Source organism: Oncorhynchus nerka, linkage group LG15 (assembly GCF_034236695.1).
Source record: "Oncorhynchus nerka isolate Pitt River linkage group LG15, Oner_Uvic_2.0, whole genome shotgun sequence".
Lineage (NCBI taxonomy): Eukaryota > Metazoa > Chordata > Actinopteri > Salmoniformes > Salmonidae > Oncorhynchus > Oncorhynchus nerka.
In genome coordinates, this window is record NC_088410.1 from 41,928,464 (window position 1) to 41,941,954 (window position 13,491).

The window sequence follows — 13,491 nt, forward strand, 5'->3', positions numbered from 1 at the left end:
GGTGTTAGTCATTGTCTCTGATTGGGAAACATATTTAGGTAGCCTGTTTGGTGTAGGGTTTTGTGGGTGATTGTTCCTGTCTCTGTGTTTGCACCAGATAGGGCTGTTTTGGTTTTTCACATTTCTTGTTTTGTTAGTCTTTTCATGTATAGTGTCTTTATTAAAGAACCATGAATAATAAACACGCTGAGTTTTGGTCCACCTCTCCTTCGACTCAAGAAAACCGTTCCAGAATCACCCACCACAACAGGACCAAGCGGCGTGGTGACAGGCAGTGGCAGCAGGAGCAACAAAGTCTGGATTATACGACTTGGGAGGAAATACACAGGTGGGCGGTCGACCCAGGAAGAGTGCCGGAGCCCGCCTGGGATTCGCTGGAGCAGTGCGAAGAGGGGTATAGGAGAATGGAGTTGGAGAGACAAGCACGGCGGCGCGGTAGGAAGCCCGAGAGTCAGCCCCAAAAATGTCTTGGGGGGGCACACATGAAGTCTGGCGAAGCCAGTCAGGAGACCTGCACCAACTTCCTGTGCTTACCGAGGGGAGAGAGAGTCCGGGCAGGCACCGTGTTATGCGGTGGAGCGCACGGTGTCCCCAGTGCGGGTGCATAGCCCGGTGCGGTACATACCAGCTCCGCATATCGGCCGGGCTAGAGTGAGCATCGAGCCAAGTGCCATGAAGCCGGCTCTACGCATCTGGTCTCCTTGGGCCGGCTTACATGGCACCAGCCTTGCGCACGATGTCCCCGGTTCGCCTGCATAGCCCAGTGCGGGCTATTCCACCACCTCCACGCACCAGCACCAGGCGCCTGTGCATGTCCTCGTCCAGTACCACTAGTGCCAGTCACCACCTCCCGCCTGTCCGGCGCTGCCGGACGCACCCAGCCCTCCCGGTGTCAGCTCCCCCGCCCCAGGCTTCCTGTGCATGTCCCGCCCGCCCTCGGCCCAGTACCACTAGTGCCAGCACCAGAGGCGCATCAGGCCTACAGTGGGCCCAGAGGCGCCTGCCCCTCGGCCCAGGCGCTCCCGCCCCTCGGCCCAGAGGCGCCAGAGCCTCCCTCCCGCCCCCCGCAGCCCAGAGGCGCCAGCCTCCCCAGAGGCGCCAGAGCCCCTCCCCAGCCCCCCCTCAGCCCAGAGGAGCCTCCCCTCCCGCCCCTCAGCCCAGAGGCGCCTCCCTCCCCAGCCCCCCCTCCCGCCCCTCAGCCCAGAGGCGCCTCCCTCCCGCCCCTCAGCCCAGAGGCGCCAGCCCAGAGCGCCAGAAGCCCAGAGGCGCCTCTGTCCCTATGGATTCTCAGAAGGCAGCCCGATCTGCGCCCTCTTTTGCTCCGTCTTTTCTTCACGCAAATGTCGGGATTTGGGCCTGTTCCTGGGAGAGCAGTATTATCTGTTAGGAATTTTATGAATAATGACTAAACAATATCTACATTTTTAAATAGAACTATAACTAATTAAACACTGTTTTATTATAATTAATAACATTAATTCATAAGGAAGGGATTGTGGAGCATGAAACGGGGTAATTAAAAAATAAATACCATTCCAGCTAGGTTGGGGAGGGCTCGATTGTGGGTTTTAAGTAAGCAGAAAGGATCATTAACCTATGGTTGAACCGACTCAACTTAGCTCTGGGATGTTTAGATAAGGCAGTGAGTGTTTTCCATTATCTGGAGCTGTCTGCTGAATAGTGGTAGATGAAGACTTCAGAAGTTTAATCTTGATTTAACTGGAGTGTCTGGAGTGAGCGAGCGAGGGGGTGGGAATAAACCTTTGAACTGTTCTGTCCTGGTCGATAGGTTATAAAATGTCATATTTTATATATAAACTGTTGTTCGTCGTTTCATTGCAGCGCGCTCCGAGAATAAATACTATTATCTAATTTTGATAAGACTGGTCTCTGTCTGTTTTATGCAAATAAGAATCTTATAAATTCTCAAAATAGACTAAGTGAATTAAATTAATGAAAACATATTGGAATTATGAAATTACATTAACAATGTCGGACTCGTTAAAGGAAAAAGCTTCTGCCAGTTTGTGGGGAGTAATCGCTGTTCTGATGTCCAGAAGTTATTTTTCGGTCATAAGAGATGGTAGCAGCTACACTATGTACAAAATAAGTTAAAAAACGGAAAATAACAAAATTGGTCAGGAGCATGTAAAATATCTGCCATCCTCTTCGGCGTCATCTTATTATATACTTGTTCTAATGGCTGTGTCTGAATAGCCATATTGCGTCCTGTCTATTTAAACTAAGTAATGTTGCTTACTCTCTGCTTACTCACATAGCAGACGTTACAGTAATCCCTCAAGTAAAACCTCAAATTCATTGAGCTTACTTTTCAATAGTAGCTTTCCTGTTCGATTTATGATGCCCTACTGTGCTTATACCTTACTCTGTCTAGCTATTTATGGCCACCATAAAATTGTGTCTAGGTTCACCCCCTCCATCAGGTCCAAACAGTGCATCGTGAAAGCAAATGGTAAACTGGCCATGTTATCACAGAACTTTTAGGCAAAACTAAACTTGTTAGCTAATTGTGGGGGCTGAATGCATTTTAGAAACAGTCTTGAGACAGGCATGACCGCTCACCAGAATGTAGTAACGTTAGTCACAAGTTATCAAACTTTTTAATTAAGCACACTCAAACTACTAACAGATCGGCTAGCTAGTTTCAGGAGACAAAATACATGATACACTGTTTCATAAATGGTTGGTGTCAGAAAAAGACATCACCTGATCAACCAAGATGTCTAGCAAGCTTGAGCTTCAAGAGGAGCAATCAATTACAGATATAAATGCAACTTCTTCTAGAAAAGCAAACTAGCATTGCCGCTATCAACAAAACCTTTAAGTACTGATACAAGATTCCGCATTCCTGGCTTTAACATTCTAAGAAAGGATCGACCAGAGGGATGCAGAGGGGGTGTGGCACTGCTCTTAAAGGAAGGAATCGAGTACTCTGAAGCTGTTTTTAACCTCACCAAAGAACTTGACAATAATGAATACACTGAAGTAAAAATACTTTTAAACGCACATACAGCTCTTCTGATAGCCCCTTTTTACTATCCACCCACAACAACACCCTCTAAAAAATGGATCACTGCCCTTGCAGACAACAATGGCCATACCATCATAATGGGAGATTTTAACTGTAAAACTACAAAATACTCGGGAAGAGTAAGGGATATCCTCAACACCGATGAGCCCACACACATCCATTCTTCCACCTCCACAGCAGACATCGATCTTGTAATTTGCTCCCCGGACTTGACTGCCAAACTCCTTAGCTTCTCAGTCAGTCATGACGTGGGAAGTGACCACCTTCCTGTCCTTGCCCCCTTTTCTCTCCAACTTCAACAAGCACCTGAAAAACAAAGATACAACTACAAGAAAGCAAACTGGGAAAAATACAGAAAATGCATTTACAGACAAGATAAATATTGCAGTAACACAGAACCCCAAGGATTTGGACCAGCTCGCCGAGAGGGTCGGGAGCATCCTATTTCACTTACCACCACAACAAATTCTCAGTCTCATCAAGCAGAAGAGGAAGGTTCGCGAGAGATTTTATTAGAACAAGAGCAACAAACTTGAAAACAGTGGTTACAGAATCATATCAGATATCAACTCATCCTCCACAAACAGTGGACTGCCTTTTATCACCAGCTTGATACAGAGACAAAACCAATAATATTATACCTGTGCTAAAGTCTCAAGACCAACTCATCGAAGACAACAAAACAAAAGCTATATTATTTACAAACCACCTAAAAAATGTTCATTCTTGTCCCAATGATCCCCTCTTTGACAAATGGAAAACAGTGTCGACAGAGAAATACAGAACAGTATATACTCAAAATCTGACACCGGTAGACTATCCCCCCTCACCCGCTCTGTTATTATTGAAGAAATTAAGACTCATCTGAATTTTTTTTAAAACAAAGCACCTGGGGAAAACAGCACACTCATCAAACAAGCACCGGATGAATACCTGCACCTCCTTTCTAACCTCTTCACCACTCTCATGGACAGCTATTTTCCCCTACCTTGGCAATCTGCAGTTGTCACAAGGATTCACAAACCTGGTAAAGACCCATACGTCACAAGTTATAGACCAATCAGCCTCTTCAGTCATGTCGGGAAGCTGTTTGAGAGAGTAGTCACCCAAAGACTGAGCAGCCACACTGAGGAAATGGGCCTCCTTGGAATCCACCAAGCTGGCTTCAGGAAAACAAGATCAACCACCAATAACATTCTAAAACTGTCAGAGGACATCCTTCGGAACTTCAAGAAAAAATAACCTACCCTGGCGGTTTTCTTTGATATAGAAAAAGCATTTGATAAGATGTGGCCCAATGTTGTGCTACCGGCTTGCAGACTCCTCAATCTACCACTCTCCATCAGAAATATTATCAGTAGCTTTCTCCACAGCAAATTCTCCACCATTTACCCTTGAAGCAGGTGTCCCACAGGGGGCAGTTCTAAGCCCACTACCCTTATCAGACATGTATTATCCCCCACACACATAGGCCAAGGCTCACAGTTTGCTGATGACCTTGGCTACTGGTCCAGCTCCAAATGTCCTCAACTTTCTGCAAAAAAACTCCAGAAGTCTGTTGAAATGATCAAGACATGGTCTAACATATGGCATGTAAAACTGAACCGACAAAATACTCAATGTGTCCTCATTACAAGAAGCACCAGCAAAAAGAACAAGAAACCCATAGATCTCAAACTTTACGGCGAAACAATAAAAGTAGATAAAGAAGAACAATTCCTTGGAGTCACCTTCTATAAGAATATGAACTGGACAACCCATATAACGAACATGGAGAGATAGGGACAAAAAAAGACTAAACTACTTAAACGCTGTGTGGAAGAAAATATGGAGCCTCACCTCAGACAGTATTGAAAGTCTATCAGCTACATCCAATCTCTCTTTGAATATGCCCTACCAGCCTGGATAACAGCTTCACCACAGCAGATTCATCGGCTACAGATAATCCAAAACATGGCATTAAAAATGGCTTACAGACTACCAAATACAACAGGAATCACTACGTTCATAGCATATCTGGACTCACATCAATGGACAGTCAATCATTGGCCAGAAGTTCATCAACAGAGCAACTCATAGTCCATCATTGAAGGAAGCTGTGGGACAGGCCAAATGGACCACAGACACACCCATGTCCATAATGTTGAAACTGACCTCAAAAATAAACAATCCAAAACTGACTTGAATTACAGTTTATTTTCCATAAGTATCAAAACAAAAAACTAATATAATGACAAAATACAAAAGAATGTGTGTGTGTGTGTAGATGCATTCCTTAACCCCCCCCCCTCTCCCCCCATACAGATTTGAGCTGTAACTTTAATAAAGTTGGTTTTAAACACAATACATCCATGTCAGGAAAGGAAAATAGAGTAACTAATCTATGACAGTTCTAAAATCTTAATGCATTTAGACTCGGAGGATGCCTTGCTTGACCTCACCCTCCTTCCTTGCTCCTGACCTGCCTCTTCCACCAATCCATTTGTTTTTATGGACAGAAAAGAGCAGAAGCTCTGAGCTGTCCGATCAGGCCAATTGTCGCTCGCCCATCTTCTCCATTATCCCTAGTGTATTTATACCTGTGTTCTGTGTCTTGTCTCGTCAAGCATACCAGCGTTGTGACACTGCCCTGGATTACTGACCTCTGTCTGCCCTGACCCTGAGACTGCCTGCCGTTCTGTAACTTTCGGACTCTGCTCTGGATTACTGACCTCTGCCTGCCCCCTGTTTTTGTAATAAACTTTTGTTACTTGAACTGTCGGTCTTCTCCTGAGCCATGATACTTTCTCAATCTGCACAGAGCTAATCTGTGTCAATCCTCTTGAGCTGTATCTCACAGGTTTAGTTTGATGCATTGCACTATGTAGTGTTTGTAGCTCACACCAATTGTCAACACCCGTCCCTAGATGGACTTTACGGAAACAATCGAAAATAAATACATAATCAATGTATAAAATAACATCTGTACATTATCATTTGACCAAGGAGAGGGATGGAGTGCTGCATCAGATGACCTGGCCTCCACAATCGCCCAACCTCAACCCAATTGAGATGGTTTGGGATGAGTTGGACCGCAGAGTGAGGTAAAAGCAGCCAACAAGTGCCCAGCATATGTGGGAACTCCTTGAAGACTGTTGGAAAAGCATTCCAGGTGAAGTTGGTTGAAAGAATGCCAAGAGTGTGCAAAGCTGTCAGCTCTAATTGGGGATAATATTTTGCATGTGCACCACTACTTTCACATTTCGTTATTGTTTTTTGTTTAAAGTTTCACCGTAATAAAGATGTAGAACACTTTTGAAACAGCGCCTGTGTCATTGGCTTTGCGAACGCATTGAGACGGCTTATGAGGCGGCAGGGCGAACAATTCCTCAAGGCTTAAGAGTCCACGGCTCTTTTCAGAGGAAATGGGGTAGAGGATATTTGTGCAGCAACGTCATGGTCGTCACTGTCTCCTTTTACCCGATTCTACCTGTTGGACATGTCGGCTAACTCTTTAGCTCGTTCTGTCCTCAGCGTGGCTGAAGGGAGTTCTTGAGTTAAAAATGATGCAAGACTATTGGCCTGGGTTCCCATTAGGTCCGCTCTATTTGGCAAAGAGAGAGACACATGCGACGTGACCTTTGTTTGACACTGTCTGTACAGATTAGTATGACGCATTCTGTTTATCTGCCCACTTGTCATTGGCTATGGCTCTAGACTGAGTAGACCGAAGACACAGTCCTGCAGGATTTGGTCACAGCCATTGTTGGGTCCAACCATTTTATTAAGTATTAGGCTCGGCAGGGAGTACATTTTGGAGCCTTGCGCTCCGCCTTACCACTAGGAGCATTACTCCACGATATAGAACGATGGTTACCGGAGTTGTAACTCCAGTTCTATGAGTAAAGCAGAGCCCCATAGGACTTAAGGCCCTGCCGACCCCCAGTCTCGCTGAAGATGATTTTTCGGGAGGCTGATTGTGGGGAAAGGCTTGATTATTAGTTGACTAATTGAACCATTTGTGCCAGAGGTGGACATGATGGAAGGCGGCCCTTATTCTCGCTGGAGGGCGGCGGCAGAGCCCATGGCTCCCGCCATGCCTTCTCTCCATAATAATGTGAAGGGCTCGTGGGAGACACCTTTGGCAGCGCTTGCCGAGTGGACGGCAGACAGCAAGGGCTAACACAGAATCCCCAGACTCGAGGGCACCATGGCTGTGTACCTCATTCCTGGCCCTCATCTAAAAAAGCCACTCTGCCATCAACAAAGCAGCTGACTGAGAAGTCCTTTGTTTTGGGAGCCCAGGCTGTAGCAGCAGCCCATAACATTGCCCTGCTAGAAGCCTCTCTATCCTGTCTCACCATGGGAAAGATGGAGCTCACAGGAGAGGAGATAGGTGGCATTCACACAAGCATCGGAAATCTGTGCAGGAAGAACCATGGCCACTTTGGTGGTCACAGAGCGTCACCTCGGCTGTCACTGACAGTAATGAAAAACAGACAAGACCATGCTCTTGAATGCCCTCCACAGACACCGGCCTCTTTGGGGTCGCCGTCAAGCATGCAACGGAGCATTTTGTTAAGATGGAGGATAGAAAGCAGCTATCTAGACGCCTGCCTTTGGCAGTACGCTCTAGCTCCCTGCCCAGACCACCATCTAAACCAGCCACCACCAATGATTCCACTGCGAGGTGATATGTCCGGCACAGGGTACCAGTTTCCAGCAGTGTGAGATTGGACGCCGCCCCACCCACAGTGCCAGAGGCCCGAAGAACCACCAGCCAGAGAGGTTGTCAGAGTGCCCAATGGGCATCACCCGAAGGGCGGCCAGAAGAGGCGTCATCCCTGATGAGATGCAGGGGAGAGAACGGATGAGAGCGCAGTACCATGTTCATTTGTGCCTACTGTTCCCCCCCACCCCATTGTTGAGGGGATGGAGGAAACTGTGTGGTGTCAACAATAAGAGATGCTGCCAATTTACTTTGTCACGAGAGCATCTTTACCATTACCAACAGAGAACCGTTAATGTTCCTCTCCCTCTCTCCTTTTCACAACTCTGTTCGCAGTGCAGCCCATCAGAGATGCATAGCAGTTTGAATAGGGTTAATTACAAGGTAGCAGGGTGGACACCTTTGATGAGCCCTCAAGCTACACCTGTTGAAAACCCCATGCCACAATTTCTTAGGACCAAATAACAGCATGCAGGCACAGTCCGCTGGTTGGCTGATGCAATTGGTGTGAAGACGGCGCTGCCACTCAAGCTAAACCTTCAGGGGGCACTCTGCAGACCAGTGCTGCGTTCAAGGAGGGCTGGAACTACAAGGTTATGAGTATAACCAACGTGTCGTCGCCCGCTTTTCTCACAGAACGTGATCATATTTCCTCTGCCTATCATGGGGGGCCCGCTTTGGGCTGTACCTCCATTGTCGGGGAACAGTGGTGGCGAAGGCCATAGAGGAATACAGGTTTTTCCTACTGAATGCACCACAGCTACGTGCTCTCCCGCTTTGTCAGCATTATTGGGAGTGGAGGCGAAGCTGTACCCTCTCCACCTGGCTAGACTGGACCCTGGAGAAGGGTTATGCCATCCAATTTCAACGGACCCCTCCCCCATTCACAGGGGTGGTGGAGACGGTGACGAAATCGCCAGAAAAAGTGGCCACTCGTTGCAGAGATTACGGAACATTTGGCGAAGGAGGCGGTGACAGCAGATCCGAGAGCAAAGGAACAGGCTATATTCACTCTACTTTTTACTGCCAAAAAAGACAGGGGGAAGGAGGCCAATATTAGATCTACACGTTCTCTACAAGAGCATAGCCAAACAGCCCTTCCGAATGCTCACGGCAAAACATCTGGTGGAATTTGTCTGGAAGAGAGACTTGTGTAAGAATAGACTTTAAGGGGACGCATACTTTCATGTGCCGGTACATGCGCGTCCCCAGAAGTTCCTGCGATTCGCCTTTCAATGGGTGGTATACGAATAGACAAGGATGCCATTCAGGTAGGCTTTTCCAAATGTTTGGAGGCAGCAATAGAACCGTTGTGCCTTCAATGGATAAGGCTGTTAACCTACCTAGACGACATACTGGTTAGCAGAGCTGGAAATCGCACACACAACACAGATGGTGATGCTTCGACACGTCTGGAGTTGGCTGGGAAAGAGCACACCCTCCCGGGGATACAGCTAAACACTTACTACAGTGCCTTGCGAAAGTATTCAACTCCCTTGACGTTTTTCCTATTTTGTTGCATTGCAACCTGTAATTTAAATTGATTTTAATTTGGATTTCATGTAATGGACAAACAAAAAATGGTCCAAATTGGTGAAGTTGAAATTATTTATATATATTTTTTTAAACCCCGGAAAAGTATGTGCATATGTATTCACCCCCTTTCCTATGAAGCCCCTAAATAAGATCTGGTGCAATCAATTACCTTCAGAAGTCCACCTGTATGCAGCCTAAGTGTCACATGATCTAAAAGGCCCCAGAGTCTGCAACACCACTAAGCAAGGGGCACCAACAAGCAAGCGGCACTATGAAGACCAAGGAACTCTGAATCTTTGATCTTTGAACATCCCACAAAGCACCATTAAATGTATTATTAAAAAATGGAAAGAATATGGCACCACAACAAACCTGCCAAGAGGGAGCCGCCCACCAAAACTCACAGACCAGGCGAGGGCATTAATCAGAGAGGCAACAAAGATAGTGCCTTGCGAAAGTATTCGGCGCCCTTGAACTTTGCGACCTTTTGCCACATTTCAGGCTTCAAACATAAAGATATAAAACTATTTTTTTGTGAAGAAGTGGAACGACATTTATTGGATATTTCAAACTTTTTTAACAAATCAAAAACTGAAAAATTGGGTGCGCAAAATTGTTCAGCCCCTTTACTTTCAGTGCAGCAAACTCTCCAGAAGTTCAGTGAGGATCTCTGAATGATCCAATGTTGACCTAAATGACTAATGATGATAAATACAATCCACCTGTGTGTAATCAAGTCTCCGTATAAATGCACCTGCACTGTGATAGTCTCAGAGGTCCGTTAAAAGCGCAGAGAGCATCATGAAGAACAAGGAACACACCAGGCAGGTCCGAGATACTGTTGTGAAGAAGGTTAAAGCCGGATTTGGATACGAAAAGATTTCCCAAGCTTTAAACATCCCAAGGAGCACTGTGCAAGCGATAATATTGAAATGGAAGGAGTATCAGACCACTGCAAATCTACCAAGACCTGGCCGTCCCTCTAAACTTTCAGCTCATACAAGGAGAAGACTGATCAGAGATGCAGCCAAGAGGCCCATGATCACTCTGGATGAGATGTACAGCTGAGGTGGGAGACTCTGTCCATAGGACAACAATCAGTCGTATATTGCACAAATCTGGCCTTTATGGAAGAGTGGCAAGAAGAAAGCCATTTCTTAAAGATATCCATAAAAAGTGTCGTTTAAAGTTTGCCACAAGCCACCTGGGAGACACACCAAACATGTGGAAGAAGGTGCTCTGGTCAGATGAAACCAAAATGGAAGTTTTTGGCAACAATGCAAAACGTTATGTTTGGCGTAAAAGCAACACAGCTCATCACCCTGAACACACCATCCCCACTGTCAAACATGGTGGTGGCATCATGGTTTGGGCCTGCTTTTCTTCAGCAGGGACAGGGAAGATGGTTAAAATTGATGGGAAGATGGATGGAGCCAAATACAGGACCATTCTGGAAGAAAACCTGATGGAGTCTGCAAAAGACCTGAGACTGGGACGGAGATTTGTCTTCCAACAAGACAATGATCCAAAACATAAAGCAAAATCTACAATGGAATGGTTCAAAAATAAACATATCCAGGTGTTAGAATGGCCAAGTCAAAGTCCAGACCTGAATCCAATCGAGAATCTGTGGAAAGAACTGAAAACTGCTGTTCACAAATGCTCTCCATCCAATCTCACTGAGCTCGAGCTGTTTTGCAAGGAGGAATGGGAAAAAATGTCAGTCTCTCGATGTGCAAAACTGATAGATATACCCCAAGCGACTTACAGCTGTAATCGCAGCAAAAGGTGGCGCTACAAAGTTAACTTAAGGGGGCTGAATAATTCTGCACGCCCAATTTTTCAGTTTTTGATGTTAAAAAAGTTTGAAATATCCAATAAATGTCGTTCCACTTCATGATTGTGTCCCACTTGTTGTTGATTCTTCACAAAAAAATACAGTTTTATATCTTTATGTTTGAAGCCTGAAATGTGGCAAAAGGTCGCAAAGTTCAAGGGGGCCGAATACTTTCGCAAGGCACTGTAATCCTGAAGGAGGTGCTAAGCTCCACAGTGGAGATTGGAGTATCTGTCCATAGGACCACTTTAAGCCGTACACTTCAGAGCTGGGCTTTACAGAAGAGTGTCCAGAAAAAAATAAGCAAACATATTTGGTGTTCGTCAAAAGGCATGTGGGAGACTCCCAAAACATATGGAAAAAGGTACTCTGGCCAGATGAGACTAAAATGTAGCTTTTTGGCCATCAAGGAAAACACTGTCTGGTGCAAACCCAACACCCCATCTCCCCAATGAAGCATGGTGGTGGCAGCATCATGCTGTGGGGATGTTTTTCATCAGCAGGGACTGGTAAACTGGTCAGAATTGAAGGAATGATGGATGGTGCTAAATACAGGGAAATTCTTGTTGGAAACTTGTTTCAATCTTCCAGAGTTCTGAGACTGGGACAGAGCTTCACCTTCCAGTAGGACAATGACTCGCAGCATACTGCTAAAGCAACACTTGAGTTGTTTAAGGGGAAACACTTAAATATCTTGGAATGGGCTAGTCAAAGCCCACACCTCAATCCAACTGATAATCTGTGGTATAACTTAAAGAAGCTGGAGCAGTTTTGCCTTGAAGTATGGGAAAAAAATCCCAGTGGCTAGATGTGCCAAGCTTAGAGACATACCCAAAGGGGGGAGAATAGTTACGCACACTCAAGTTCTGTTTGTCTTAGTTCTTGTTTTTTCACACACAAAAATTATTTGGGATCTTGAAAGTGGTAGGCATGTTGTGTAAATCAAATGATACAACCCCCCCAAAAAAATATATTTTAATTCCAGGTTGTAAGGCAACAAAATAGGAAAAATGCCAAAGGGGGTAAATTATTTCGCAAGCCACTGTATGAGGGTTCGAATTCCCATTGGGCAACCCTGTTGCTAGTCCTACAGAGGTTTCATCAGAATCCCACAGTGTCGGCGCATTCGGTCATGATACTTTTGGGTCTCATGTCGTCTGCCCACTCCGTGGTTCCCCAGGGACTCCTGCACATGCGCAGGCTACAGCGATGGTTCGCCCAACTACGACTAGACCCAGTGAGGCATCGTTTGTTGGTGGGTCCCCTCTCACTCAGAGCCTACCTTAACTATTGGAGAAACCCGGTGTCCCAATGGGCAGAGTGTCCTCATATACCCCAGTGTTCACAGATGCTTCTCTGACTGGATGGGGTGGGACATGTCGGACTCAGGCAGGAGGCGGCGTGTGGCCTCCCTCGGGACGCACTTCGTGCCTACCGTACAAGATCGTGATGTGCTGGTCTGGTCAGACAATCGAATCACAGTAGCCTACATAAATCGCCAAGGAGAAGTCAGGTGTCCTGCACTCCACCGTCTGGCGGAGGAATTGTTGCTGTGGGCTCATGAGCACCTTCGTACATTGAGAGCAGCACACATTCCAGTCTATCAGAACGTAGGGGCAGACCTCAGGTCTCGAGTGGCGTCTGCATCCCGCCATAGTTCTCCAAATTTGAGAACGTTTTGGGAGAGCCGAGGTGGATTTATTTGCAACATGCGTGAACGTGCATTGCCCTCTCAGGGTTTTTTTTCGAGCCCAGGATGAACCGCAATTGGGAAGGAACACCTTTGCGCACCAACCATGGCCAAAAGTTCTCCTGTACGCATTTCCACCGCTGTCCACCATTCTCCCGCTGGTAGCCCGGGTGAGGGTGAACAGGCTGTCAATCATCTTGATAGCTCCCGATCACCCAGGGGCTCTGGTTTACAGAGATGCTGGTCTCGCCACCTTGGCCGATTCCACATCGATGGGACGCGTTGTCACTGGCGGAAGGTACGATAGGGCAGCTGCCCATAATCGGCCAACCGCTCCTGAGAGGGACATCTGATTCAGTGATCAGAACCAAACAGGGCTTGCATGCCAGTAAATTATGTATTTTCACAGTGGTGGGTCACAGAATGTAAACCCTCTGTGCTGTCAGGTCGAGTGTCCTCTCATTCCTGCAGTGCTCACCGGCCACCATCAAGGTGTTTGCGGCAGTGATTTCCGCTTGTCATGAGGGATTTGGCAGAAACGCTGTCTTTAGCCATCCCCTAGTGAAACGTTTCCTATTTGGAAGGTGGCGGCTCAGGCCTATGCCGAGAGCCACGCTTCCTCAGTGGGATTTGGCTCTGATACTTGAGTCACCGTTCGAGCCACTGAA

General features: G+C 46.5%; 1 protein-coding gene and 1 pseudogene across 1 annotated transcript; both read left to right on the top strand.

Moving 5' to 3' along the window:
- Positions 1-736: 736 nt before the first annotated feature.
- LOC135559827 (basic proline-rich protein-like) lies at positions 737-1,387 on the top strand. Its single transcript, XM_065000705.1, has one exon. The coding sequence runs from the start codon at positions 737-739 to the stop codon at positions 1,385-1,387; it is 651 nt and encodes a 216-aa protein (XP_064856777.1).
- A 10,878-nt stretch (positions 1,388-12,265) lies between these two features.
- LOC135559828 (uncharacterized) lies at positions 12,266-13,176 on the top strand (annotated as a pseudogene).
- Positions 13,177-13,491: the final 315 nt, after the last annotated feature.